General features: G+C 42.4%; 1 protein-coding gene across 1 annotated transcript; it reads left to right on the top strand.

The window, feature by feature from the left end:
- The first annotated feature begins 475 nt into the window (after positions 1-475).
- On the top strand, positions 476-25,822 carry CDH17 (cadherin 17). Its single transcript, XM_057370345.1, has 18 exons — positions 476-574; positions 3,299-3,368; positions 6,031-6,129; positions 6,775-6,912; positions 8,525-8,663; positions 9,817-9,975; positions 10,689-10,888; positions 13,263-13,394; positions 14,204-14,354; positions 15,062-15,277; positions 16,524-16,600; positions 17,830-18,021; positions 19,237-19,481; positions 21,189-21,319; positions 22,265-22,501; positions 23,073-23,189; positions 23,296-23,412; positions 24,255-25,822. Exons 2-18 carry the CDS (start codon positions 3,324-3,326, stop codon positions 24,359-24,361), a joined length of 2,502 nt encoding a protein of 833 aa, XP_057226328.1. The 5' UTR covers positions 476-574; positions 3,299-3,323; the 3' UTR covers positions 24,362-25,822.
- The last annotated feature ends 743 nt before the right edge of the window (positions 25,823-26,565 follow it).

Raw genomic sequence — 26,565 nt, forward strand, 5'->3', positions numbered from 1 at the left:
TGAAGTAAATTTTTAGCAGAGCTCAGACAAAATCTGACCTTTCCAAGTTGAGGACTGATGAATTATTTCATAACTAGGCTAGGTCCTTCTTATGAAAGGTTCTCCCGTGAAAACAAACCACCTTTRTGTCCGAAATCTTGTCTTCACAATGTGAATTTTTCCTGCGACTAGGCAAGTAGCAAACATGCTCTCCACCCAAGGCCCATTCCCCCTTCTCTCCACCTGCAGTCTTTACCCTGTGGCTCCAACCCATGCCCTGCATGTTTGTTTCTCACWGCCCAACTGAAAAAAAATTAATTCAGAAAGAAAATCACAAAGGGCGTAAAAGTATTGAAGAGTGTAAATTGCCTTGGAGCCACACTGCTTCCTTACAGGGCTGCTTTTTCATACCACACCTAGTCATTAGAATCAATAATTGTCCATGCAGTTAATGTTTGAGCTGCTGAATCTCTGAGGGCAAGTCTGAGGAACTATAAACTGGATAAGCACAGACATCACCAACCTGTGCAAAGGTGATTCCCACAGCTGAAAGAAAGAAGCATTTTTTGAGCAAAAGGAGCTTTTCATGTTACAGGTAAGAGATGATCTAACTGACATTTCATGGAAAGATTTTAAAAGCCAAAGAAAGGGTTTTGCTTAAGGATTTTCAGAYGGTGTTAGGAACTCAGCTGTCCCTGTAAAATGGATGACTGCTGTGCTAAGGCTTAGTCTGGTTTGTATTCGATTTGGATCAATTTCCTCTGTTTTCTCTTTGCTGAATATGAACATCTGAAATCAATCAACTAAAGAAATTTTTTTTTTTTCCTTGGAACCAAATACTTGTGATTGTTACTGATCTTTAACCTCCGGRAATATTCTTTGTTCTCTGAATGTTTATTTTTGAAAGTCGCTGGAATATTTGTATGATGGTTATCCTAGAGATTTCTCTTCAGTCATGGGAACCGTGAGGGATTATTAKGGATATAGCACTGAGATGGAGCTAAGAAATGAAGGAGAAAATATGGCTCCGGTCCTCAGCCAAATCTCAAGCTGCTTTAAGTTAAGCTGACGCTATTTTAATCCTGAAACTGCCTATTGCTGAAAACTTTTGTGTGAATCCAAATGTGCTGGGACTCTTTTTTGGGTGACAGAGGAGTGTGGATTTTGGGGCTTTGGTCCTTAGCAGTGAGACACTTCATGAGACTTGGTAGCAGTTTCCAGCCAGAAATTGGTGTTGAGGACTGATCAAGACTTGCGACAGACACCATGAATGGCAGGACATAAGGAAATGATATTTTTGTTSAAAGAGAAGTGAACATCAAAGGCACTTGTCATGCAAACTGTGAAATGGCTGCATTTCCACTGCTGCATTTGGTAGTCAGATTTGGACAGGAGAACCTGGCYGTGACACAGCCACTTTAAGAAATTAATGTTCTCATATTTTCTGTACCCTAAAATAAGGCTGGATGTGTCCCTTCCTGAAACTTTCTCCTCTCCACAGCAGGTCTTGCTGTTTCTCTTTACTCTGAATCCAGATCATGGTACCCCAGACCACTCCATCCTGATTTTCCTCACTTTTTCATGGCCTCCCCCAGTATTTTCAGCTCCCTGGTGTTCCTCCACCKCTGGCTGGCAAAGGGGCTCCTCCAGCTGTGCCTCCTCCAAACGGGCAGACAAAGCCCTGCAAGGAGTCCCTGGGCACAAACTGCAGCCTTACAGGATGGAAAGGGCACACCTTGGGTCCTCTGTCCCACCTGCCACYCAAAATTAATAAGGAATGAGTTTTTTTAACTTCTCACCTGGCTATTAAGTGGAGCTGAAACTGGTCAACGTATTCAGAAGAGAGCAGCAAGAGGGGAGGGGAAAGGCTGTTGTACAGTCAGAGGAATGGAAAGAATTTTCATTGACTGTCTAACCGGAATATCAGCAACAGTTTTGGTTCAAAGTGTCCTTCCAGGAGGTTCAAAGCGTCTTCTCCTTCTCTCTGCCCGGCCTGTGCCACCTCCTCTGGCTTCAGGAGGGCTATGAAGGACCTGCTTAGGAGGCATCACTGCCAAGCTGCTACAAGGGGTCTCAATTTTGGCCTTTGTCTCCTGACAAATGTAATGATTTTCCTGATYACTGCTGGTTTCCAAAGTGTCACAAGATTTTCTTCCAGTACCCCACAGTTAGCTCCAGCCCAAGGAAAGAAGAGCCCAGTAATTTCAAAAGGTGTAATTGCACACACAGTATAACCCAGATCAGAATGGGATTTATAAGAAAAAGTCCCGTGGCGTGTCCCAGCGTGAGTGCTGGAGAGAACATCAGAGTGGGGAGCAATTTCTATGTTTGCAGGTCCCCTTTTTGTACAGCCACTGAGGAAAGAAAAGGAGGGGRGAAAATGGTGTGATGGGAAGCACAAGCAGGAAGGCATCTGGAGAGAGCTGTGCCTCCACACTGTGTCCCTGTCCTTGGGGGTTTCCATGGGAYAGAGCTGTCAAAGGACATCTGCAGGCATGGGCCATAGAGCATGAAACACCACTGAAGACAGCAGCACAACACGCCAGCTTCACCTCTTTCCTGAACCAGCCTCATCCTCTGTTAAAAACTAGAGGCAGTGAGGAAGTAGGATTTCATTTTGAGATGGCCACCAAGTTTTCAGGAGGATGTAACACAAGTTGTGGAAGAGTGTGCTCAGCATTTCTTTGAAATTYGAGGCAGACACTGCTCCTTGGACTTGGAAATTTTGTCCATGYTGCTCTAGGGGGTGCAGACCCCTCAGGCTCCCTTTGCCTCTGCAAGGAAATCTGCAGCACACTGTTGGGTTTTTTTTGGAACCAGAAGATAGAGAACTCAGGATGGCCCCGACAAAACTTCAGTGTTGTGGTTGTAGTGTTTCCTGTGAGCGTCTCATTGCTTTCGCYGAAGCAGAAATGAAAGTGGGTTTGCGTGACAGAACCATTGTAACAATGTGGTTGCACAGCTTGAATTTTTGTGCAGGGTTCAATCTCTGACGACTCTCTGGGGATCTCACATGTTTCATCTCTTGACCCATTAGGCACAGACCCGATGGGCACAGCCTGCCTTGGCAGCCCAGGGGCACCAGCGGTGTCACCTCCCATGGGCAGTGCTGCACCTGCTCCTTAGGGGCTCACGGCTCAGCTCTCTCCCTGAAACACCTGCTCTTTTGGGGCTCACTGCTCAGCTCTTTCCTTGTTGCACCTGCTCTTTTGGGTCTCGGCTCTCTCCCTGCAGCTTCATGAAAACTCAGCACTTGCCTTAGTTTGCAAACAGACTGGGCTGACTCCACGGGGTTAAAGTGACTGTCATCTCTTTGCAGGAGCTGAAGCCAAGCCTTTTCCAGTATGCTGAAGATATGTGGACTTCAATTTCTGCTTGCCATTCACTCGGTGAGTTACAGGCTTTCCTTTGTTTATCTGGGAGCAAACGGCAAAGGTTGCCTGCTSTGAGCTCTAATCCGTGGGGTGTGCCAACCTGCAGGTCAGGCTGGCAGCAGAGAGGCTGTAACTGGGTGTGGGAGTGTGGCCCTGGCACAATCATGTGACCCCACAGCAAGTTAAGAAGACATCTCAATCATTAGGGGAAAAAGACTTTTAAAAGCCTAGAAGGCACTAATTTCTTTATTTTGCGTCTTCTATTTCCTCTTTAGATATCACTGTTTCCAATACATGAATTTCATTATAGGAAATACTTTAAAATACTGCAACAAATTACCAAATAGTGGAGACATCAGTATCATGTGTTCTGCATTATAATCCATACATACGTTGACATGTTAAATTCTAACTCATGTATTCTAAGACATGGCTTATAGTTTAAACTGTGCATATTAATTTTGTATCCTCATAATTTGTTATATGTRAATCCCTTAACAGATGATTTTCTGGAACTGAAATGTATTAATTATGCTCTTTATGGACATTATGTATTAAATGAAATAGATTTACTGATGTTCGCAAAGGCTRCAGCAGTGGTGACTTCTACTTCACAATTGAAATTAACAGAAGAGATTTTAAAAAATGAGTCAAATTCAAATTCAGTAAAAAACGCCTCGGAATATGGAGGGGTGCCACAGTGAGCACTTCCTTCTTCCTTCCCACTTCACAAATTGCTGCTCTGGCAGTGCTGGCCCCCCATGAAATCACAGTGCAGGCATTATAGCCCTCTTCAGAAGAGATGTCACCAGATATAGACCAAAAGGTAAAGCTTCCTTCCCCCTCCTGAGTAGTGATTCATGCTGTAGAAATATGTCTGGAAATATCTATGGTCTGCATAAAGTAATTTTAATTGCAAGAAATGGTATCACTTACTTGCTTCATGGGCTGTACTTTGAACTCTTTGTGTTTTATAGCATCAGCCTTTGTTCCTCCACAGCAGGGAACATGATAAAGAAAATCCATCCACAAAATGGCCCCAGGGAAAACCTTCAGGAGCCAGGCTGTGTGACACGGGGACAGCAATAGCAGGTCAGATCCAGGGTCCTGATACCTGGTCCCTGGCAGAGGCCAGCAGCCAACATTTGGCAAAAATATTAAAAGGGAGCTGCAAAGTGCATTTTCCTGGATATGTGACTGTCAGATGGCATTTTTTTATATTCCTCTGCTGACACTAGTGTTCACTAGCATCCCTCCCTCTCYTTCCCCAGTTCTCACATGACTTTGTTTTTCCTGTCTTCAAAAGGAGTCACAAACCCTCATAGGTGAGGATGGCAKCTTCTCTGGCTGTTATTAAGGAGAATGTGGAATTATTGAAACACAGCTTGTGGCACACACASAGAGCAGTGCTTYAGGGTAAACTGTGCTGAACTTAGCTGTGGTTTTTCAATAGGCAGAATTGAGCTTTCCCTTGGTAATATACAGACTGTGCTTTTCYGTGAGAGATTGAATAGCTGTCCCAGCAGCAAGAGGACCAAATCAAAGGAAAAAGTCATGCAGCAGAGAACATGCACTCAACTCTGTGGGGTGATGGACACAGTGGCAGTGGTACTCTAAATCTGTAAAGCAAAATAAATTAATTTTTGTTCTGGAAGAAATTTTACCTGTGCAGCCAATAATGGAGCCCTAATTCTGRCAGGCAGCTCCTCAGTGTTGTCAAGACAGAGAGTGGAGAGAGGAAATTTGGGGGAGCTTGGTTTTGCCTTTGAAGAAGCAGGTCATTTATCTGAACCACAGAGTGAATCATCTTGTGTGCCAAGGCTGCCCTGAGAGGTTCATTTTTGCTTTTCTTTTTTTGTTTGGAAGCAAGAACAGCCCTGAAATGTTAGGGCAGGAGTGTGGAGGTCTTTGGGCAATGGGGTGTGTGTGGTTATAAAACTAATAAAAATTTGGCAGAAAAACCCACGATGTTAAGACACTGCCAGCCATTAGGAAGAAAACAGTCTGAGACAGATTTGTATGACATTTTTACCATCAGGTAAAMGCCAAAGATCAGAAGGACATGTTTGTTCTCTCTGTGGTTTACACTCACACGCAATTGATGTGAAGGCACAGGGCTCAGGTGGTGGCACTGAGGGTGGTAATGTAGGGGACCCAGGGAGGGCCACCTCATTCCCATACCAAAAAGAGTTGAATTTACTGAGGAAATTACAAAGGGTGCAGCCACAATTCCTCCCCATCCCCAGGTGAGGTGCTGGGTTTCCAGACATGCTTGYTGCCACAGGACTTTGTGGCTCCCAGGTGGGATGTGGATGGTCCTGCTGGGAACACAGATGTGATCCAGCAACGATTTTATGAATTTCCTTTTGTTCTCAGTCTACATTCATCAATTTTCTTTTTCTGTTTGCTCTTGAAGATAGATCAAATCTCATTTAATTATGTAGTGGTCAGAAAAGAGCAGGGCCAATTCTTTGTTYTCAATTAATAAATCACACTGCTTTWAAAAATGTACACTAARGAACCTGGAGATGTTCAGGRCAAACCTACAAGAGTCTGCCATTATGCTGCAGCAAAACAATTTGCAGGAGGCTCGGCGATGGAGAGCTGCTGCTGGTGTGTGGTGACAGCAGACATCCCTCAGCTGCTTCCTTCATCCCTCTCTCTCTTTCTCTCTCAGGTTATGTGCCTTAATCTGGAGGGCTTGCTTGAAACTGGGCCTCTGAAGGACATGGACTTCTCTGTTCAAGAAGGAGGGGCTCCACGTGTCCTTCACAAGGTAATCAAGTGTCTCTTGTTATCCACTCCCATCAAAAACCCCTCAGTCTGCTCCCAGAGACCACATAGGAGTGCTGTCCTCTGTGCTGGTGGGAAGAACAGTCCCTCAGGAGGATCTGAAATTAATTTTTAATTCCTCTCTCTGGGAATCCAAGAGCCTACATGCAAAGAGGAGGAGACAACTCCCTCTCAAACACATTTTTAGGAGGATATCCTAACACAGGGATTAATAAAATCAGCATTCCTAGAGAATGGCTTTCCATGTAACTTATGTCATCATTTTCCTCTGAGGTTTTCCTCCCAAAACCATAACCACAGAAGGACAAATCCAGCTCCCAGGCAAATGGAGGATGTGTGTCATTTTTTTCCATTCCCGTGCTCAGACAAAGCCCCATCTTAAGCAGACGTTTGCTTTGGAAACAAACAGTTGGCATTTCTTACAGCACTCAGGAAATAATGTGAAAACTCTGCTGAGGATCAGAAAAGAACAGATTTGTTTGATCAGACTCTTGGAATATCATTCTCCCAGTCAAATACACTGTTGGCAGTAGAGTTTAAAAGTCACAAAAGCATGAAAATATTTTTATTATGSTAAAAATGCTGAAAAAATGACGATATTTCCCTCCAATTTTTTTTGCCTCTGTAGTTCACACTTGAGCCACCTGCTGTGAGTTTCAGAATTTCTGGTGAAACCTCTGGAATAATTGACATTGAACCGAAGATGGGCATGCTGTATATCAATGGGTCTCTGGACTGGGAGACCAAACAAGTGCACAAGCTGCAGGTAAAAACTCAATGAAAAATAGGAACTGAGAGATATTCACGTTCATCTGTTTCTGGTAAATCTTATATTAATAGAAATCTGTTGAAATTTCAAATTCTTCATTTTGTCTATGTTTACARGCAGGTTTTTTATTTTAAACATCAAGCACTGCTGGAAGACATAGGAGGCTTTACAGTTTGGAAAGACTGAACAGGAAAATCCTCCTTAGCAGGGGAAGGTTATGCTGAGAAAACAAAAACTGTGATGCCAACATCAACCCTTTAACTCTCCTACTATGAGAGTTTTCTTGACTGGAAGTAAAATCTGGCTTCATTAATAAGTTTCTCTTGTTATCCTTGAAGTCTCATACGGTGAATTCCACATCYGGAGTGGGAAAATAAGCTATTGAAATCTATTAGAAAGCTTATAGAATACCTGGCTGACAGACTAAGATTATCTCAGGGTTAGACTTCAGGGTTAGACTTGATGATCCTTGKGGGTCACTTCCAACTTGGAATATTCTGTGACTCTGTGAAACAGCGTGAGCAAAAGACATTTAGGCAGAGAGACACAGATTTAACCTCTCTCACATAGCAGCAGAAAGCTATTTAGCAGATGTTAGACCCTAAGAGACAAAAAAATTTTGTGTGCTTGTCCTGCTATTACACCCTTTTCACRAGGCTCTTGCTGTAAACACTCTGGAGAATCGGGCAGTGGATACTCGGTTTTTGGGTCTCAGTATAGCCCTGTGCYCTTAAACTATGTCAGAAATTATATTATCTTCTTCCGAGGCACTAGCAGCTGAGAAGGAGATGACTGGGAGAGGATCAATACCTGARCAGACAAAGTACATGATGATTTATTCAGCTAGCCTTAGCTGTCTTTCTAAAGCACTTCAGGTTTCATGGTTTCATGTTCTCAGCTCTAAAGCATCCTGGGATAGGATTTAGAGAGGACAATTTTCTAGGCTCAGAGGTTAATAATGCTAAGCATGTGAATMATTTATAGACAAGAAGTGATGACAGAACTAAAAAATTGTACTTGGTTAGGCATAAATAATCACAATTTTATCTATTATGTGCAAACAAAATGAAGTGTGACAGATATAATATGTACTTGGTGCTTTCAAGTTAAAGAAKTCTGGAAAAGAAATCAAATTGTTTGAAAAAACAGTCATTAGAAACAAGAATTAATTTTTCTTTACTAACCTTTATATTAGACTATTTATCTGATTTATWTTTATAATAGCAATTAGTTAGAAATACTATATCATGTTGGGTTTTCTCTTTGTTTGTTAGAAAGTATATATTTCTCTTTAAAGAAAAATATGAATTCTGAGCAGAGMAAAAATACAAGTAGACTGCTGAAACTGGAAGTGGGAAATTTTCCTCTGAAAAGTGTCATCAGAAGCAGGAATGGGTTGTTTTGTTGCCATCATATACTGTGCCAAATTTTTGCCAGGGAGCTGCAGTGGCAAATTTGTCCTTGTTTGTGGAGCTACCCAGGGATGGCTCTCACCAGATTTGCATCACGGAAGCAATGACCTGGCATTTGACACCCTGATATTAATTTATGCCTTTTAGGTTATCTGCATGAAAATATTTCTTTGCTGTTTCTTRTTATTTCAAATCAGGTGGAAAGTGTGGATGAAAGTGGACACRTAGTGAAAGGTCCATATACTGTTACAATACATGTGGARGATATCAATGACAACCCACCAGAATTTGATCAGAAAAGGTACTTTGGAGTAGTGAGGCAGAACTCCCGTCCAGGTAATTATCATCATAATTAAATATTATAGTTAATAGWAAGCTAGGTAAATTAAGCAGGAAGGTAAAGTGGGTGCTATACTTCAATGAGCTGGAAAATGATCCATTTTCCTTCCCACAGGWCTTTACAAAATAAGGATGAAAGTCTCTATACTATAATGAAAGGGCAAAGAAGTGACCATTATGAGGTGTGAAGGGATGAGTGCAATCAGAAATATTTTATAGTACTTACTCTTTGCAAGTATTATTGAACAGGTAAACATTACTACTCTCTCCGCTGCACTGAATAAAAACCCCTTGTGCTAGGAGTTTAAAATTTAAAGGTTACCAAAGACYATACAGAAAGAGAATGCTAAGACTATGTAAGTCTATATATTCACTTTTATATCAGTGACATAAAGTGCCAGGGTAGATATGGGGTTTGTGCTTACCACGACTGATGCTTCTCAGAACATGGGCAGGACCTTTGATATTTAGAAGAGAGTCATAGATTATGGATTGCAGGAGTCATGCAAGTATCAAAGGGCRGTTTGATAATTACATCTTGGAAATGAAACAAAGGATTCATACAGCTGTTACCGCTGTGACTATGGACTCAAGAACAAACTTTYGATAAAGAATAAGCATATAAACCTTCATGGGGCCAGAAAATCMTTCTGAAACATATCACTGTATTCTTAACTTCATCAAAAACGTTTTGGATGTTGCATTGGTGCCCAAAAGKTAAAAGTTGAGTTACATTACAGYGTATTTCCATAATTTTTTCACTGTRTSATAGTTCCTTTAATTWTATCTGGGTCACAGACTGTATACTGCTTCTATCAAAGGGCTTTGGGTTAAACTGATTTGGGTAAGAACTGCAAAGTGTCCTTAAAGAGAGATATCAGAATTCTGGGTTCAGGCACTCAGCTGATTTAACTCTGTCACCTTCTTCATCAACTCATCTTCACATCTAGTGTTACTCAGAGCAGGTGGAGGGTTGACCTGTGGGACGGCACACAGCAGTAACCCCTACACATGACTTCCTGTGAGAGATGCATTTTTGAACAATGGTAGCTCCCCGCTAGCCCTCCTGGATTGAGAGCTCAGCTCAGATGGATTATGTGTTGAGGTTCAGTCTCCTCTCCTACCACTCTTTCTTCTCTAACTCAAACAGGCAAGCCCTTCATGTCTGTTCATGCCACTGACCGTGATGATCCTACAACTCCCCATGCACAGCTGTCATACAGCATTCTCCATCATTTTCCCAACCCTTATGAAGAAATGCTTTTCCAGATTGACAGTGAAACTGGAGAAATYTCACCAAGCAAGACAGGTATGTAAAAGGATTCTTGTTTGCAAAGAGCGAGCGTGAGTTCTGGGYTGTGTATAGGAACAAAACAACAACACAGGTCTGATGCTACATTCTGAATAAATGTAGTGAGTGGGACACAGTCCACTAAAGCCTGGTTTTGAGAAACTTGTGTTTTGTCCCACCAAATTAAAGGGAAGGTAGAGGAAATGGAGGTTGAGATCTAAAAGTGCACTGACAAGAGAGATCCTCTCTGGCTTTCAGGACTACACTGCTTTGTATCTTGGAATTAATTCTCTGCCTTGAAATCTAGAAACCCAAAAGCAGTAACATGAAAAATGCAGAGAAAAATTRGCTGGCCATGTGATCCCAACTAAATTGCAATTATTTAGAAACACCCATCTATTCTGCTGGGCTCAGCAAGTGCCTAGCTGGGGCGAYGGCTGTTCAGTGATGCATCTGCAGAGAATGAGACCACAGCACAGAGGCCTCATACGAGTTCATCCACAGGATGCTATGCTGCATCACTCAGAGMAGCCAGAGGAAGTGGCTTGCTGAGATTTGTCACAGTGGACCATGYAAGGAGTGAGTCTGAAGCAGATAAAGAAGCACAGTGCATGTAGGCAGATGGGGGAGGCATCTGCCTACATGCAATGGGCAATTTGGGAGGCAATGGGCAGATGAACAACCCCCGCAGCCTCTGTGTCATTTCTCTTGACTCTTTGCTCTGTCTCTAGGCTCTTATTACCTAGATCCTCAAAAGCAGAACACCTTCACACTTGTTGTCTCYGTGAGGGACATGGCAGGGATGACAGCGAATGCTTTCACAAGCAGTGTTGATGTGCACATCATTGTGATGGAGAGCCTGTGGAAAGCTCCCCCACCCATCCACATCCGGGAAAACTCAACCCAGGTTCACCCTGTCAACATCAGCAAGGTAGGGTCCTTGGCCATACTCCCTGAACTTCTCCTCGAGCCACACAATTGTTTCCTCCTGACTAATTGTGAAGGTGTCCCCCCTGCATTCAACACCAGGCTCTTTAGRAGGACTTTGACACCTTCCAGTTTTKTKTTTTTTTTTTTTTTCAATGTGGCRTCCTTTRGAAATGATTATTAGTGCAGGTCTCACAGACTTTTTGTTATTATGAAAGTTAATGGTTTGAAGGTGACTGAGATACAGTCAATACAAACACTACAGTGACTGGACTTTGCCCTTCATTTTGGGAGCAAAATTCCATTCATGGGTCCTCCAGGCTTTGAGCAAACCAAGAGTTTGGAGCTTATATTTGGGTGAGCTTCTTCCACCTGCAGAAGRGCAGGGCAGGGAGCCAGCTCTGCAACAGCCCTGCTGTGGGCAGTCTCCCACACTCAGGGTCACCTGCTGTGAGCAGTTCTGTATCATGCAGCACAACTGCTACAGCAAGATTACCTAGAAAAGACTGAAACACCCTCCTTCACATCCTGCATTCCCACAGTATTCCTCTTTTAACAGTTCAAGCACAAAATATTTTGCTGATAACTGCAGGCCAATAGCAGTGTATACATCAGTACATATTAACTAACAKGCCAACAGCCTTTCAGAAATATTTGACTTTGAAAAATGCTTTGGCACTGACAACTCCCCATGCTGTCATCCCTTGAACATGGCAGGATTCCATGGATCCTGTTCACAAGGGTAACTGGCTTGGTGCTATTCCCATTGGCCTCAGTGACAGCCCAAGGAAGTCCAGAGTGAAAACAAGTGGAAGGAAGACTGACATGCAAGGGTGCACCCATTTTGGAGTCACTTGTATATAAATTTTTTTGTTGCAGCCAATGGTGTGTTGATTCTGCCCAGGGGAAAATGAAGGTGCTGCTATAGGCAACATAAATGTTAACACTGACTCCTTCATTAATTTGACAGTCTGTGTACTTCATTTCATTTTAACTGTGCAGCACCCCAGTAAAGCTTCATCACAAGCTTTGATGAATGTAGAGTGTGCATACACCTGTGTGCAGATAGGTACCAGATACTTGTTTTCATAGAATCATAGAATCAAAAAATATTGTATTGGAAGAGACCCATTAGGATCATGGAGTCCAACTCCTGGCCCTGTGCAGGACACCCAAGAATCACCCCATGTGCCTGAGAGCATTGCCTAAATGCTGAACCCTGTCAGGCTGGCAGTGTGACTACTTCCCTGTGGAGCCTGTTCCAGTGCCCAAAGGCCCTCTGGGTGAAAAACCTTTTCCTGATATCCACCCTAAACCTCYTCCAASTGAGYTTCCTCAAGTCCTGTCACTGGCTATGAGTGTGAAGAGATGAATGCCCGCCCCTCTGCCTCCCCTCATGAGGATGTTGATGTCTCCCCTCAGCTTCCTCCAGGCTGAACAAATAAARTGTCCTCAGCTRTTCCTMCTAAGGWTTCCCCTTCAARCCCTTCAYYATCCTCGTGGCCCTCCTTTGGACACTCACTAATAGTGTAATGTCTTTCATACATTGTTGTGCCCAAACTGCACACAATACTCGAGGTGAARCCACCCCAGTGCRGAGGACAATCCCCTCCCTTGCCCAGCTGGTGATGCTGTGCCTGATGTCCCCTCAGACAYGGTTGGCCCTCCKGGCTGCCAGGACACTGCTGGCTCATGTTCAACTTGTCACCAAAGGGGACTCCCAGGTCCCTCCCCTCAGCATTGCTCTCCAGCCTCTTGTTGCCCAGCCTGGACATACAGCCAGGGTTGCTCCATCCCAGGTGCAGAATCTGGCACTTGGCTTTGTTAATCTTCATACACTCAGTGATTGCCTATCTCTGTAGTTTATTAAGGTCTTTCTGCAGGKCCTCTCTGCCCTTGAGGGAGTTGGCAGCTCGTCCCAATTTAGTAACATTTTGTTGTTCCACCTCTCTGAATTATATAAACCAAAACAACAGGCAGGAATAGACAGTGTAAGGAGATGAAAATAATTAGCATCAAGATATTCAGATACAAATAATGCTTTTTTTTTCTCATTCTCATTACTTTTCTTCATATCACAAAGCTCTATAATAAAAAGATAAGTGTTGTAGCCCATCTAGACAGATGGAGAAACTGAGGTAAAGTGGCTTCACCACACAATTCAAAGAGAAGAGGTGGATTATCAGTCTGATATCAGGTGATTATCAGTACTGACCAGCAGTACATCCCAAGATCCTGCCAACTGTTAATTTTCTGGTTTATGAAACTAACAGGAATGAGATTGTTTCTGTTTGTGGTCCAGAAATGATCCCTGTTAAATCTCGGTCTACACTTATGACTTCCTATCCTGACTTTTTTCCTTTTGGGTTTTTTTTTAGGTGCGGTCAAATGAACCAGGTGTAATTTATGGCATTTTCGAGAAAGAGAAGCTGCCCAGRCTCCCATTTTCCATCAGTGAGAATGGGGATATTTATGTGACYGAACCATTGGACAGGGAAGAAAAGGACATGGTAAGTAAACACATACAACTTCACTGATTGGAGAGATCATAGCAGGAAGCTAATTATTGGTGTGGGAGTAAATATGAGAAAGCTCAGTAGAAAGGAGGGGGAACGGGGAGAGTAAATAAAGGCTTTGTTTCTTGTCACTTTTGTTTGGAAATTATGAGATATATGTGAAAGTGCCTCCACCTAGAACACTGTAAACAGCCTTACCCTACAACTGGACTGGCAGCAGCAATCACTGCCCACAAAAYGTGCACGATGCTCAGCTTGGACCAGCCATGGCAGGGGTGTAGGAGGGGTGATTTGTGGAGTGCAGGAGATTTGGATGTATCAGATCTACTTCAGACCTCAGGGACCTCAGGTATCTCTACACACCAGAAGAAGAGTTTAACTTGGAGTTGAAACTGTAGAGTTACYTTGAAGCTACCCATCTAGGGGTCTTTTAGGCAGAAAATCCTCTGCTCCCTCTTGTTCTTGGAGGAAATTTGAGGTCAGAGATCAGACATGCTGCATRAATTCTGTCTCCATATGTGACAGATCAATTTGCAAAATGGCAAAAATGAGATATTCCTGCTTGTCCTGAATTTTTGGAAGAGTAAGGATACAGGGGAGTGGAGTATTAAGGAATTTTAAAATCTTTYGAGAGCTCAGGCCTCAGACACTAAGGGGTGATGGAAGAATTCTGATTTAAACAGAGTGAAAATACTGAACAAACTCATGAGAGGGTATTTCACATTCCCATAGCTATGTACTTRAATGCAAAATATTGTCACAGTGGGCATTCAAACCATCTAATAATGATATTCTTGTTGCAGTACACATTCTTTGTGTACTCAAAAGATAACAAGGGAGAGCTGGTGGACAAGCCTTTGCAAATTCAAGTTATTGTGGAAGACATCAATGACAATCCCCCTGTGTGCCAGCAGGCCCTCACCGTAATTGAAGTTCAAGAAAATGAAAGTGGAGGTAAGRAAAGAGCTTCTGTTAATTTATACATCTCATTCTAGTCCTGTTGCTGTTTCCAGCTGTGTGTAATGAAGCAGCTACAGATTCTGATCCCTAAGAGTAAAATGCAGCTGTCCTAGGGAAATGTTTTCCTGTGCAAATAGCCCTGCTGGTTTTCCTTCAATAATTCATGTGGAAAGGATTTCAATTACTTGAGAAGGACAGACTTCAGACACCTACTTTAAAAATGCTGTTTAATTGAGAACATAGAACTGCATTTTCCCGCAGTCACAGTCGTGGATAACTGCTTAGAGTGTGTAAAGGAAAACAACCCTCTTATTACCAATACAAGAAATACCATTCTAAAAGTGGTATGAGCCCATTTTCTCTCATCCAGCTGCTCCTCCAGCAAAACACCTTTGACTTCAATGGATCATTACCAAAATCTGTCCTAAGCCTTGACATCAGTCATTTGGTTTCAGGACTGAAGTGYTACAGGCTGTTACAGGCTTTTGGACAGCCCCAAGCCCAAAAGRGCAGGTTGGGATGCTAAAGGAAAAACTCCCAGAAGTGAAATGGTTGTGTCCATTGCAGTGTTTTCCATGCAGATTTATTTTTGTTGACCCTCTACTCTCTGCACTGGCATCCCTGCTGTCACTGTGCACTTCTGTGGAGAAACAGGATCATTGCATTACTTGTCTGACTCTGATCTTCTCTATCTGCTACAGGAAGTAACATTGGCACCGTGCTTGCTACAGACATGGATAAGGAGAACACCTTTAACTCTCGTCTGCATTTCCAAATCCAAAGTCAAGATCCTCAAGTTCCTGAAACGAATCTCTTCTTCATTCAGCAAGACACTGGGGCTTTGCACTTAGCTGGCCGTTCCTTGAACAAGCGTGATTCGCCCGTGTATTCCTTGAAGGTCCTGGTGTCAGATTCGAGTATGTAACGCCGGCTGTTGCATGTTGGGATAACTCTGTTCAYCCTGGCATCACTTGTGTGCAGTGTCCAAGGGATGTTAGGAGACAGGGAGGATTCGCTGCACAGCAGTAGCACTGAGAGCTGTCTTGCTCTGGCGTGGTACTTGCCCTGTTCTTGAAATGCAGGGAGATTAATCATGATTCATAATGCAAGCATGGAAGGAAAGCAGCTCTAGGACAGAGTGTGGCTAAATTGGGAAGCTTGTTAACAAGTACTTCAGTATGATATTTCCTTCCACAGGGGGAAAAAATGAGGAGATCGTGATTGTGGTTTTCCCCCAAAACTTTCAAAGGGACTTACTGAAAAGAAAAATAAAAGAAACTAAATACAGCTGTTCAGACAGATAATATTTTAAAACATTAAGAGAAAATTAAACTTCAAAAATAATCTTGTCCCTTATGTAAATTCCCAGGAGCCCTTTGTGGTTCACTGAATGGAAAGGAAATCAAACTCCATACCAAAGCTTAAAGCTTTGTGCTGGAGTCCCTACAGTCAGGCAAAACTTGTGTGTGAAGGAATTGGCATGTAAAGAAAGCAGTGTGACATGTCTGTAAATTAAATAGCAACATTTAGGCAGAGGATGGAAAAGCTTACAGAGAGAAAAGCTGGTAATTTGTTTTGGATGTTTAGTTGAATTCCATCCAAACAATTTTGTTTAGAATTTTCCTTAACTTTCAGCTCATGAAGGATGTTCATAAACCAATAAAATCCATGTATATATGAATAGCACATGACCAGATATATTATGCTTTTAAAATCACAACCCTCCTGGCTACAATTGCCCCTGCTCAGGTAGTGATTAAATTTACATGTATCTGAAGTTTATGTCTGGCTGTAACAAAACTGAGGGTGCTGCCTGAGGACCTGTCAAGAGGACAAGGTAGCATAAGAGCCTAGGGGTTTTGACATGGAAAAGTGATACTGAATGGCTAACACAACTCATAGCTATCACCATCCTGATGAACAGATATAGTTTTAAAAAGTGAGGGAAATTAAACAGGCTGGGACAGTGCACAAGAAATCGAGAAGATTAATGGTAAAATGGAAAGTGAGATTGTCACTAAGATATTTGAGATTAGTGCTTCTCTCAATTTAGTTCTTAGATTAGGCAATCTGGCAGTGCTCACTTTTGCTCACAGTGAACCCTTCTGGAGGAAAGTTATTTTCAGCAGAAGGACTGCCATGACGTTGTTTGTCTCTTTCCAGAATTCCAAACAATCTGTGATGTGGAAGTACATGTCATTGACATCAATGATCAAATTCCCATCTTYGAAAAATCCAATGTGAGTATTTTTAACACCATTTTGTGTGTTCCAATGACTTTTGACAAATGCTTGAGCATACCTTCAATGTCTACAGAAAGTCAATGGGATACTAGCCATTTACAGAACAAATAACAGAATAACCCACTGGTGAAAATAAAGGCAAAATATTGCTGCAAGCCTGCATAGAAGCTCCATTGAGAGAGTGAGCAGTGGGACAGACTCATAGTTAATTACGATATTGAAGGTAATTTGCTGAATGGAAAATTATGTGTACCGAAAGAAATAATTCTATTAAAGCAGTTTATTCCAGAAATGGAAGTTCTGAAAGGAAAGGTGGAAGAAAAAGCTCTAAAATTAAATAAATAGCTAAATGGTAAAAAGGCATAATCTCCAAAGTACGTTTCCAAACACAGCTTTACTGTACCCAAAACAGCCAGAAAGTGAATGGGAATCAAAAGCCCTATTAGGGTTGACTAGAAACAGTGGTCCAGTGATCCATGCCAAACACATACCTGGTTCCAGGATGGATCTGTGGGATGGGTCTCTTGCCTGTTCCTCTGGTGGAGGTGCTGGCATCTGGCAGAGATCTGCAGACATTTTGCGACTTCTGCCTGATGGCCCAAGCTTCCTGGCAGACCCTGGGGTGGGTGAAGCACCMACCCAGAGGAGTCCCAGCTCCCACCATTCCTGTGGGCCATGTTGGTGGTGGGGTCAGGAGTCCTGTCTGGCCCATCAGGCACAGGTGTCCCTCTGGGAAGCTGTTTTGGTTTTTGGCCTTTGCTGACTGTGCAGTCACATGCAGACAAGGTGCCTTCTCACCTCAAGGTCTCAGTCTAGGACCTGGTCTCAMGGTGAGGTTTCTGGGCCAGGGCACCATCACAGAGTCAACAGAGCTGGGATGATAATGTGGCAACAGCATGAAGCATTAAATATTTGACAATGAGTGGTCAGGGTGCTCACAGGGTACAGAAGAGCTGTACTGTCCCTGCTGCAAAACCAGGGACTGGTTTCAACAAAGGAGGTAAAGATTGTGACTGGTGCTGTGCTAGTGGTACTGTCACAGATCCCATCACCGGTCATAAATGTGTGGCTGAAAATCCTCCGTCCCTCCCATGGCATCTGTGGGTTAAAATACATCCATGTTTGTGGGTCACAAGCTTGCTGTTACACTGAAGTTTTTACCCACAGTTTTTACCCACAGATGGTGCTCGGTATCTCATGTTTCAATGGTATCTCTSTCTCCTCAGTATCAAGATGTGACTGTGGCAGAAGATATCCCAATAGGAACTGTGATATTAGAAATTCAAGCTACTGATGGAGATGAACCTGGAACGGGGAGCTCGTTCATCACTTACCAAGTGWTGGAAGGAGATCGCAATAACACGTTCATCATAGAGACAGACCCTGGAACAAACCGAGGCTTTGTCAAGATTAACAAGGTGAAGAGATGGATTTTATTGTTCTTCTTCAGGGTTCCTTATTTGTCACACACAGTAACTGCCCTGGCAATGATTTGTGGGGAGGGGCATTGGCTGGTGGTGGGGTGGGGACACTCTAAATGTGCTGCAGACTGCAGGAGGCTCCACTTTTGGACTCAGGCTCTGTGCCTGTGCACTGCTCACACCACCAATCTTCCTGCCTCTGCTGTGCTCTCACACCCACCACTGCCAGAAGCGCCTTCCACCAGCTCTGCTGATGGCTGCTTCTCTGGCAGAGCAGTCTCTGGCCAATGCAGCAGGTCTTTATGCACCATAAAGACAAAAATACTACWTTATTTGAGGGATTTTGCAGCAGCWTTTGTGGACAAGAGAAAGCCAGCTAATGCTTCCATGGGCTCTGCTGGTAGTGATGGGCTGTGGTGGGGCAGATTCTCCTCCCTGCAGCTGCTCTGTGCCATTAGTGCCTTTGCAAAGGGAAGTGCTGCCTTGCCTCAGCTTTTCTGAAAGGCAGCATGGACAGGCAGTTTGTTCCTGAGAGGAACATGAGCTGTGACAAAGCCAAGGTCAGCATGTGCTGCACCAGGTGATACAGCCCATATGCTGAATCCTAGGGACAGGAGCACTTTTTGCTGCATCCATGAATTTCAAYAGCAAAATTGCTCTCCCTTTGAAATTCGCCTTCTCAAAAAGGGCTTGGACTATGGGTCCTGAAAACTGTCACTCATTTTCCAAAGAATGCCATGCTGTGTGCATCCAGCTCACGTGCTGCTGCCAGAGCAAGCGCGGGCAGGGCCAGCATTTCATGGACCATCTTCAGGATCAGCCTCAGCCTCATTTTTTCCCAAGGAGGCTATTGTGAGAAACTGTGGTGGAACAATCCTTGCATGACTTTTGGCACCCRGAGGTCATTTGAGGCCTTCTCATACTGAGCTATAAATACTATTTCTGTAAACAGGATATTGTTATTAAAMTGATTCGGCAGGTGGCAACATTATTAGGAAATGCAGTTGCTGAGGAGGCCTCTCAACAGGCATATGGTTTCATTTAAATTGACTATTCCCAGTGTCATTTTCTCCTGACAGCTCTCCCTTATTTTGCCTGTATCTGGGATGCAATCTTTCCTTTAGAAGAGTGGGCATTTGCAGCTTCTCTTTAGAGCTCCCCACAGCAGCAGGGACATGGCTTCAAGAACCTCTTTTTTTCTCATTTATCCAGGCTCTTGATTTTGAAACAATGCCTGTGTATAACCTGGTGATCAACGCCACAAATCCTGAACCTCTGGTGTCAAATGTGCAGTATAACTCAAGCTCTCTTACCTCRTTTAAAGTTGTTGTAACAAATGTGGATGAGCCACCTGTTTTCAGGAAGCCAGTTTACAAAAAAGAAGTGTCTGAAGATGTTCCTGTCAATACCYTGCTCATGACGGTGGAGGCTTTTGATCCTGAGGGGGATTCTGTACGGTAAAAAAGAGTGACTGTGATTAATTAATTGAATTTAGGGTTTCGAAAATTGTTCTWAAGGAGGTGCAAGGAAAACATGCCCAATACTTGGTATGTGGGGAAAAGCTTTTTTACAGAAATCTTATCTCCCAGTAGAAGGTGGAGGTGTTGTGGGGTGGTGGCCTRTGACCCACCACTGCTGGGCAGGGCTTTTCTGACCAGATTCTCTCTGTGCTGTGACAAAYATCAGCCTTGAAACAGGAAACCACAAGGGAAGAAGGTTAATTTATATCTCCAGGAACAAGGTAGCATTGGTCTGAGAATAACAGGGTTTCCATAACCATAATGCCTTTAACACATAAATGAAGCACATTCTATGTGCCCCTGAAGCAGCAGGAGTAGCTGCTTTTCATGTCACGCAGGAAACCACACACAGCTTTTTCTCCAGCAAAATACACAGCCTCACATCTACAATTGAAAATTCTTTTTCTTTCCTAGCTGTCAGAGATTACAGGCCTCTTTCTATTGTGGATGCAAAGCTCTGTGCAAAACAACTCCTGTRCTGTGTTGCATGGTGTAAATGTACCTTACAAAGTAGAGTCGGATAGAATTATTTGTGACTTTTGCTGTACAATTCCCAGCTGGAATGCTGAACAGATCAACTCAAAACAAACAGTACTTGAAATTAAACTAAAATTCAGCAAAATACCAAGTGGTTAATGGAGTTGCACAACATGACTCTTAGGCCTCCTGCCGAGTCTTATTCCCAGAGGTTTCTCATCTGGCTTTCCACTTTTCCCTAACTTTTGGGAACTTATCATGTTTGGCCTTCTGTCAAACTRGTTTGAAAATGAGCCACATAGTAGAGAAGCTCTGGGGGGGTGATGACAGAGACGGATGACAGGAATTCAGATATACAWAAACCGCATTTCTGCTAAAAATAGGTTAAAGTGCATAAAATAAAAAGTATAAAAAGTAGAAGATGTACAAGCATGCTGTTTCTACTGTAAAGGGTACTGAAAGAACAAAAACATTGAATGAGAAGGTCGAGTCACGTCTACTCAAGCAAATGCCYGTGCTTTAACTGGGTCATATGTTCATGGTTAAAATTGTATAAGAAGATACCCAGATACCTTGGTGTTTTTTTTAAACAATTATATAAATGCAATTATGTGGTGATGCATAAAGCATTCTCTGTTCCAAGGCTGCCTCAAAGGTAGTTACAGGCTGCTCCAGACTGGCAGAAGATATTTACCATATTCACTTTGAGGYCCTGGCCCCCTGACATACAATATTGCACCTGGCTGCACCGGTCYCTCTGTCCCCCAGTCTTTGGCTTGTGCCCCCATCAAAACCAAGATGTGGGAGAAGTGATGGGGTAGAGATGGACATAGGGTTAGGACAAATCACAATTCTGGACCAAAACCTCAAGAAWGCCCAGATTCCCTATTTAGAAGGAAAGTGGAGTTGCAAGTACACAGAGTTGCAGTGGCATTTCTGTAGTTCTGCTCTCACTTTTATTCTGGATGATTTTGGCTTCCATTCCTCTGTCTCTCCTGGTTGACTGTAGTACTGTGGTACTGTGACTCTTTCAAGAACCTTCTCTTTGAGTGCAACTGTAATCAAGCYGCTTGCATAAAATCAACAAAGAAGTATTCGCTTTGTCAGATTTTTTTCCTGATTTGGAATAGTTTATGAGATTTCTTTTCCCCCTATTTCTTCCCAAAGATACTCCTTAGAAGGTGATGTGAGAAAATGGCTAACAATTGATTCAGCCACTGGGCAGGTGTACACTGCTTCCCGTTTGGATCGAGAGCAAGAAGAAATGTACTCAGTAGAGGTGGTTGTATCAGAGCAAAGTAAGTGATTAAACAACTACATATGCACACAGAGAAATCCCCTGTCCTTATTCTTTTATGAGGAATTATCATACCTATCCTGAGTAAACTCATGAAAAGTTGTCAATACATGAAACATGTAATCTTGGATATACATCCTGTGATGTATTGTTAGAAGTAAATATTTTTTAAGGATTTAAACTTTCTTGAAGAAAGCTTGATGCTGTAGATAATGATGATTAAAATAGCTTTCATGAAGTTGGCTGTGCTCTTATATTTGCTTGAGCCACATGACATATAGAGAAGATTAGAATTTCTTAATTGTTTTCAACATTAATATTTTCTGCTATTTTTTTCTCTATGGCTGTGAATATTTTAGTGTTTCTCCTGGGTGAGGCTAGGCCTCCTGAAAACATACCAGAAGAGTAGTTGGTAACGTTGTACAGAATTTAATTTTATTACAATYGAAATTATTACTCTATTACTCTACCAAAACTGAAACTATTACTCTACCAAATCTGAAATATATTAGAATTTATAGCTCCAGCTGTTAGAATCTTTCAATTTTGACTTGCATTTACTGTATATAGAAGAGGGGTGGGAAACTCAAGGCATTTCATGCTTAAGAGTGCTTCAAAGATCACTGGTCACTTTGGATGTGACTGCTTGCCAGATGTGATGGATGTGACCAATTTCTGGATACTGTGGTCCATCTGCTTCCTTTCCCTTGCTGGTGTTCCACAGTTAGCAAGAGCTGGTGGTGAATAAACCATGCTCATTAAAAAGTAGTGGCAGCTGCCACAAATCCCTCAGGACCTCCTGAGACCTTTTCTSTGCAACCTTCAGACACAAGAGCACCTCTCACTGCCTGCCTGAGGGCGTACCTCTGCAATAGCTGCAAATGCAACAGCCCAGAGTGTAAATCCGAGATGTGCGTGTAACTTTGCCTTCTGTTAAACTCGACAGATAATGCAGCTCAGACATCCAGAGTGTCCTTGGTTCTACACTTACTTGATGTGAATGACAACTACCCACAATTAGCAACGGATTATCCTACTTTCTTCTGCTACCCKGTCAGTGGAGGAGAGAAAACTCTCATTCAAGCTATTGATGCTGATGAACAGCTTTATTATTCAAAATTTACCTTTTCCCTTGCGGATGATATGAATGCAAGAATGAATTGGGAAATCTCAAAAGCCAATGGTAAGCAAATACAGCCATTCCTACAGTGATATGGGACTCTTTTGGTACTCTGGTAAATATGAAGAATAACAGAATTCCTTTTCACTCTTATTATTGCATTCAAGTATTCCGTGTAGAAAAAAAAATAGGTTGTTGGGAACACCAAAGTCATTTTTTGCAAGAGATGAAACCTAGTATGTTGCAAGCTATAATTTCTTGAGTATTTATGAGAGAAGAAGCGTCTAAAAATGAAATGTATGTGTGTTTAATGAATACAAATCATTGCTGAAAAAGAAATAGAGCAGTTTGCAAACTTTACATTTCTGACATTCATGAATGTGCAAAAGGAAGTCATGCCTCACAAACTGAGCRGAACTCTTTGAAKCAACAGTAAACACATGAATGAGTGYTGCAYTGACAGAGCCTGTCTGAATTAATATAATATGTTTGATGAACTSTCCCACWGGAGAAAGCTGGATTGCCACAATGTTAAAGTTATGAAAGAATAAATAATAATTTTAAATTCAGGTATGAATGTTGAACTGAATTTCTTTCTTTGTGCTGACATGAATTTTCCATTTCCTACTTRCAGCTACCCATGCTTACCTCTCCCCAAAACATGGTAACTTTGAAGAGAAGGAGTATAACGTTCCAGTARTACTTAATGACAATGGAAATCCACCTTTGGAAAACAAAGTGAATCTTAAAGGTATTCTATGCACTGAACTATTACTTTCAAGACAGCAGCTACATTCATAAATAACCAAATGTGACWACTAAACATTTCATTAACCTCATGGTATTTCTTTTTGCAGTAAGCATCTGCAAGTGTTCCAGTGAAAATTCATGTTTTATTGAAATAGATCGTGACCACTCCTGGCCAACCCCTGGGCAGGCAATTGGGATCCTAATTGGGGTCCTGCTCATCATTGGTAAGTCCGTTCTTMTTGGTTGATTTGAAGCCTCTGAGATACAATGGTGCTGCTGCATTCTGACACGAATTCACCTGTTGGGTGAAGATTTGTCATGAATGGTGCAGAGTGAGTGAAAGAGGGAAGATCCCATGATTGTGCATCATGGTGGCAGCAAACTTCAAAGTTTTCAAAGTTAAGAAAAACACCCAATGGCACAACAACTACTTATCACAGAAGAAACTGCTGAACTTGTAGCATATTGTCACTTCATTGCTACCAACTGCCCTTTGCCTGTCAGGGAGGGGATTGGAGCTTTGTCTTGGTCATTCAGAAAATAGTGAAGCTTCCTACTTACAATATTTGTATCTGYAGCTTTTAGTTATCATTTTATTTGCCTGTTTCAGTGTTGTGGGTTTACATAATTCGTATTCATTCTAACACTGATAAGGAGGTAATTAATTTATATACAGTGTAAGAATCTCATCATGATTKCAAAAGATCAAATTATACATAATATAAATAAATAAAAAATAGAGACTACATCTCAAAACAAACATGGCAAATCACTGCTCAAAGGGAGTGGGGCTAAAATAGACACTTTGCCATCTGGTCAGATCCTAGAGRAGAAATTGTCCTTTGGGGGAAGGCCTCTGAGCCCCAAGGCATCTGATCCTGCCCAGCAGTGCCTTGTGTCCATTCTCTTGGTCCATGCTGCATGGCCATTCCTCAAAGCTCTTTGCTTCTGTTCAAGAAGTRAAGCACTGAGGATATCACAGCCCAGGGCCATGGCTCCTCTTGCTGAAACCTCTTCTCAGAAAGTTTTGTCTTCCCTTTACAGACAAACACTCTCTGTTTTTCAGGTGCCATTTTAGCAGCTGTGTTTCTCCACATGAAATACAAAGAGAAAAATGGAAAGAGCCATCACAAAGATGCAAAAGATAATGCTGAACTCGACAGGCTGTCTTAGTGACTGTTTCATCAAGAGACAAAACCGCCCTTTGGGCTGTGAATGAACGTTGAAGCTTCCAAAACCCAGGTGTGTGCTATCACAAACTGAAGATAAAAACATGCAAAAGTAGATCCAGGAGTTTGGCCTCACTTTTGTACATAATACYATTCAATAACAAAATATAAAACATATGTAACCTTCAGCAGCAGCCATTAATAAGCAAATCAGTTTTGACTGAAGTGTTAACTCATGACAACACCAAATGCTGAGCTCCTTCAGGGATCTAAAGATGGAACCAGTTTTCTTCATTTGAGAMTTGAAGTAAATATGGACTTTGCAGAGAATTTGTCAACCTTCACCTATTTATTTCTTTCCAATTCAGTAAGTCACTGAATATCAGATCAGGAAATAAAGTTCTTTGCCTCATTTGAAGATACCCCATGAAGTTGTAGGAATCTCTCTGACTCTCAGCAAAGGAGGTCCCAAACTTACTGCAATCTGTAATCAGCCCTGGGTCATGCCTGCTCACATTATGCTGAATTTGCACTAGCAATKTGACATTTCAWTTTTTCATTTTTGATATCCCACAGAGTAGAAACAGTTTCTGAAGCACCATGGACTTTCATTACAGTTTCCAAGTTAAAAAACTCCAAGTTGAGCCATGTGAATTTGGGTGATGCAGTTTTATCATACTGCTGCAAATATTCCTCTTGCCTCCTACACATTAGATAAGAATAAAGAAGTTCTTTAAATGTTTTAGTGCCTGCTTATTTTATAAAATAAATTAAAAAGGAGAGAGTGCRTGAGAGTAAACCATTGCTGCTTGGTTATCTATTGTATTTAACCCTTACTTTTACAGATTAAAAATGGCTCTTTGGCCAGAGTGATACCTGCCCAGCTGATTCAAGATGCAATGATTGCTGGAGGTACTTCTATCTTAGTGACAGTAAAATGTATTTGAACCCAGGGTGACACACAGAGAAAGAAAGCCTTTCTCTTGACGGCATGCCTATAGAAGGGCATTTTTGGTGACAGTTTGAGGAAGGCTYTTCTTTTAAGCTATAAATAAAAGCTGACAAATACTGTGTTAAACTGAAAAGACAATATACTTTTGAAAACATTGAAGAAAAGGTCATATGGAAAAGAATATATTTGTTTACCCAGGATTTTTTTTAATGGCTTTTGCATGCACCACAGAACTAGAAAGAAAAAAGCACTTTTTTTGGTAGMATTGCATTTATAATAGGTTTTCCTAGAATGCTGCCAGCAAAAACTTTGCTTTTGGGCTTCAGTAACACAACYCAATTGTTGTACCTCTTGCCCCAGCTTCCCCAGCTGTCGGAGCTCTATTATTTGCTGGGGGGCTCACTGCTGGAATGTATTTATTTTATGATGGGAATGCAATCCATTATATTTGGAAAGTATGACAYTCAGTTACGTCAGTGTGTCCAGGGATTAAGATTAGTATATTGTTTTATAAATAAAGGAGCCAAAGTTCAGGAGTTGTTGTACTTGTGTGTACCAACACGGCTTTATCTGAAGATGGGGAAAATGTGCAGAACTTCCACTTYGCTCTATCTCCCTGACCTGTTTCTGTTTGCTAAGTTTATTCAAGTGCATCTCYTGTTTTGAACAATTCTTTTTCTGGAGAAGGGTCAAAAAATTTCTTTCCTCATTTACCTACATTCAGGGCTGGTTTGACAGCAGGACCTTGTMCCTGTGCCCAGCCTAACATTGCCCCTGTTTCTTGTGTCTCTTGGGGTAATTCACTGCTCCCTCTCCCATCTGCCCTTTGAAAGCAGAGCTCCTCAGACAAGCAGAAAGATCCCCTTCCTCAGGGTCTTGAACACATTTTCAGTCTTCAAGACCGTCAGTCTCAGTGCATGGGGAGTCAGCCCTCCTGCAGGCATTCACTAAATGTTGTTTGCATGTGGTAGGAGAGTCTGAATGATGCTGCCTTGGGGTGCCCCTCTCTGGCAGCTGCCCTGGGGTGACATCCCATGGGGCTGAGCACTTTTGGCCTTGCTGCTGCAGTGGCTTGACAGCCCAGGGCTCTGCCTGCAGCTGAGCACAGCCAGGGCCAGCAGCACCCTGAGTGCCCTGCTCCACCTCTGCCCCGTCCCCAACCCACCTGCCCCAAGTCCCCTGCACTCAAGGGACTTGGCATGGTCCTGCTTGCAAGGGCAAACCCAAACAATGCAGCTGCTGGCTAACTTGTGCCT

Source organism: Malurus melanocephalus, unplaced genomic scaffold (genome assembly GCF_030028575.1).
Source record: "Malurus melanocephalus ecotype Western Australia unplaced genomic scaffold, MMel_1.1 scaffold_123, whole genome shotgun sequence".
NCBI lineage: Eukaryota > Metazoa > Chordata > Aves > Passeriformes > Maluridae > Malurus > Malurus melanocephalus.